Here is a 4,193-nt window from a genome sequence, read left to right as displayed (position 1 = left end):
TTACTAAACAATTCTGCAAAGCATGGAGCACTTTGCAGAATGTTTCAGCATCTCTGTAATTTGTGGCCATGTTCCGAAAATTAGCTTTGTATATTTTGAGTATCTCTGGATGTTTCAGATTGGTCCAGTTCCTACTAGGTGTATTAAACTTGTTTTATTATGAAGTACCTTTTATTGTTTTTGGATGCAAATTTCACTAACACTGCAGTAGAAATGCCCTTTTGAATAGAATAATTGTGCTTGTTGATACGCTCATTAAGAGATTCAGTCATTGCTCCTATGTAGACCCATTTCTTGTTTAATCTGTTGTCTATAATGGGAATGGAATATGCCCCAGATGAATTCTGTGTTGATAAGGTCTTTGGCATTTCATAATAAAGAAAATACAGAATCAAACAATTGTTTCATGTGTTTTTAAATTAACATTCAAATTTTCACGTACATATTCAATGGTCTTTAATCTAAAGATGACAAAAATCAAAAAATCATCAAAAACATTTGTTTTATTATTTTTTAGTTTGTTTGATATTTCTGGTATAGTGAAGTGCTTTGGATTTCAATTTGGCAATTTTCAGCTATCTAATTCACTTAAAGAATACTTCAGTGGAAACATTTTTTTATAAAAATGAAATAATGTAGTTCATTCAAAAACAATTTTTTAATTTTCAGAACATTTATTTCAAACCAGTCACAAACATAAGATAATCTATCAAATACCTTATTCAAGAAAAATATGAGATGAAAATATATGTTGCAATAGCATATCATTACAAGAAGCATTGAAAGTTGCATTTAATGCTTTAAGTTAAAAGTTTTCGGAACAAATTGTATCTAGCCATGAACTAGATTTCTAAGTGTTAAAACTAGTTTTCTAAGTGTTAAATGCATTAGAATAAATGTTGATATTGATTTTATAGAGAAATTAATCCTTTTGATTTGCATATTTTGATGGTTATTTATTGTTTACTTAGGTTTTTTAATATGTAATTTCTTTTGGTTATTTCCATTAGATGTTTTTGATAGCTCAAATATAAGAATTCTTTACAGTACATAATTCATATTTTGTTTCAAACACAATTTTTTTCAGATTAAAAAAGTAAATAAAGATGGAAAGTTGGCTTTTAATTTATGAAGCTGATGATAAGTCATTTTATATAGAATAGAACTTGTATCTTTTCATAGAAAATATTGACATAATAATTAAATTTTAAAATCTTGAAAATATGAAAAGTAATATTTTCTGAGATGTATTTTACTATGGTCTTATAAATTAATATTTTTGATGCTTTTCAGCTGCACCAAGTTTTTCACCAAAACTTTGTGAATTAGCAAATACACAACTTAATCAACAGGTAAGCTTAATTTTAATTTTTTAAGTGATTAAATTTCTTTTAATTAAAATCAAATTAATATATTTATAGGAAGAATGCAATAAATTTTCAGAAAATGTTGAACATTTATTTAATGCTTATAATAAAATTGTATCCTTTTCTATATTCACAAACAACTGATTACAAATAACTTAAAACTTCAAATTAAACATAAGTATTATTTATTAATTAAATCTGCTATNGCTATACGTCAAAGAATAATTGCCCAACAGAATAGAATCACCTCGGAGTTTAGGATATTTACCTGCTTTCTTTAACTCGCTTAAAAAAGGAATTAATTGTTTTCGTCTTAATCTAGATCTTTTAGTGAGGTCCTGTGAAATTTGAGTTTCTTTCCATAGATTCGATAGATTTTGTTGTTTCATTTTTATAAAACTCGAATAAATATAATCTCTTATTTGAGAATTTTTAATAATTAATTTAATTGTTGGATACTGTGATTTAGTTATTGGAATAATCGCTATTAGATCATCCATTGTAACTTCATGTAATTCAAATGATTCTTTAATAAGATTAAACACTTCTAACTTGGTAGGACTGGTTCTACTAGGATATCTATAAAACATTATAAAAAATAAAGATCTATGATACAATTACTATAAAGCTATTGTCACAACTAAATAATAGTACTATAGTCAAATGCTTACTCAAAGGTGGTGATTAGACAATATTCACAGCATCTATTTTACAGTAGACATTATTTTTATTTTACCCAGTTTGATTAGATTTAAAATAAATTACATACTTGTCAAATATATGTAAAATCTTTTAGGTAGTTAGATATTGTTTCTTCAAATTTAATGTAACTGATCAGTTTTACCTGTTTACCAAAATTTAACATAACAATGTCCCATGTAATTCTTTTTATATTTAAATTCATTTCTTAAAATATGGTTGCATTTTTTGCACTTTATCTGTCAGAATCTTTAAATATTATTTCATAACATCATCCAAATTCTGACTATTTTTATACTACTTTTAATTAATAATTACATACTAGGATGTTGTGTGACTTCATCATATCATAATAGAATTGGGGCAGAGCCAGAAAGAAAGAAGTGATCCCTGCACTAGTTAGGCACAGAAGAGACAATCTTTGTACCTGACAGATGCAGACAGGTGAACTTTGCACTTGCCACCACAAATAAGGCTATCCTTGTACCTGCTAACCACAAGAGAGACAGTCCTTGTACCTGCAGGCCATGGGAAACATGATCTTGCACTTGCTGGGTATGGAGAGACGATCCAAGAACAAAACAATTGCCATCAATTGTTTTGTTCATTTTTTGCACTTATTTTTCGTTAGGCACACTGGCACATGCAATGCTGTTTTTATTTTTGACCCTAGCCCTAATTTTCTTTAGGTGCACTCAGTCACAACAGAGAGCATGAACATTGTCACTTTAATAGAAGAGTTCTCATCTTTTTATATGTATTGACCCTTTTAAGAAAACTTTTTTTGTCGGTTCCCTTCAATATTATATTATATACTGTATAATATATATGCCATAACCTCTTGCATAATTTTTAAAAGACATCTTCCTACATTTATTTAAGAGAAAAACAAAATGTGTAAAATTTTAAATGTTTTAAAATAATTTTTTTTATATTTGCAAAGTTTTGCAATCACTCTCAAACTTTCATCTACATCTAATGGGTCAATATCAACCCGTTGGGAAATCCTGCTTTAATAGGCTTATCTCTGTATATCGAAAATGAAGTCATGGACNTATTTTTCCATATACTTTTTTAACAAGCGACGTATAATCGGGAACGACATAACTCGAAACGACATAAGTCGAGGTATGCCTGTATGTATAAGTAGTATATGCCAAGTTTATAAAAAGAAATTGTATAAGTATATAGGAACTACAATAAGGATCACAAGCTGCATTAGGCTCTTCTAGAGCCTCATGCAGCTTGTGATTTATAGTTTGGCCCTCATGGATGTATTTGTATTACTGGTTCATATCTTGAATATGCTAATGATTTTGTTGTTCATCCTGGATTAATTCTTGTATCTAGATAAGTATCTAGATACAATATAATTCTTGTATCTAGATAATTCTTGTATCAATATTCACATCACTCTTTTTAATCTCTAGAATCAATCTTTTATTGTTATGGTTCACACTTGTATGAAGTCCTTACAAAGATTGGAATTTAATATTGGTAGTTTATGATACAATAAGCTATTTCATAATATTTTTAATAGTCATTATTCATTTATAAGTAAATTAATGAACAATTATCTTTCTAGTTGAAGAAATAGAGAAGTGTTTAGATCCCGATTATGCAGATGAACTGGCCCTGACAGATTCCGCAAAGTTAGAATTAATCTTATCCGGTATGAGTAACCATTCAGAAAATTGCATTTATATATAGTTGATTTAAGTGAGTATAAAAATATGTAATTAATACTTCTCGGTTTTCTAGAGGAAGATAAGATTCGTCAGACTGCTGAATGTTTGCAAAAAGTGAATGATTTAAAATTTGTACTTGATAGTCAGCACATTAAAGGTAAGAAGACTTTATAGCAGTTACACTATTTGTATTATTTTATATTAGTACTTAACTTAGAATTGGTTTTAAGTTATTAAAAGAATTTATAAATAGTTATTTGTTCCTTAAAAAAAAATTACTTGTACAATTAATACATGATCATTACTACATTAATACAGTATCAATTAATACATGATTCTTAAATATTTATTAAATAAACTAACTTGTTTATTTTTTAAAATTTTACTGTCCAAAAGTGAAATTTTTTTGTTAACCTAAAGTTTTTAATTGTTTAATACA

At 27.4% G+C, this 4,193-nt stretch overlaps 1 protein-coding gene across 1 annotated transcript in view; it reads left to right on the top strand.

Annotated features, from left to right (window-relative positions):
* LOC111630936 overlaps positions 1-3,960 on the top strand; it is a 13,554-nt gene extending 9,594 nt beyond the window's left edge. The window contains exons 4-5 of the mRNA XM_023375098.1: positions 3,652-3,738; positions 3,828-3,960. Coding sequence (XP_023230866.1) covers positions 3,652-3,738; positions 3,828-3,928 — 188 coding nt within the window. The 3' untranslated portion in view covers positions 3,929-3,960. The remainder of the gene's footprint in view (positions 1-3,651; positions 3,739-3,827) is intronic.
* The last annotated feature ends 233 nt before the right edge of the window (positions 3,961-4,193 follow it).

This window comes from Centruroides sculpturatus, unplaced genomic scaffold (genome assembly GCF_000671375.1).
Source record: "Centruroides sculpturatus isolate CEXI.00-Female unplaced genomic scaffold, Cexi_2.0 scaffold533, whole genome shotgun sequence".
NCBI lineage: Eukaryota > Metazoa > Arthropoda > Arachnida > Scorpiones > Buthidae > Centruroides > Centruroides sculpturatus.
This window is presented reverse-complemented; position numbering and strand designations above follow the sequence as displayed.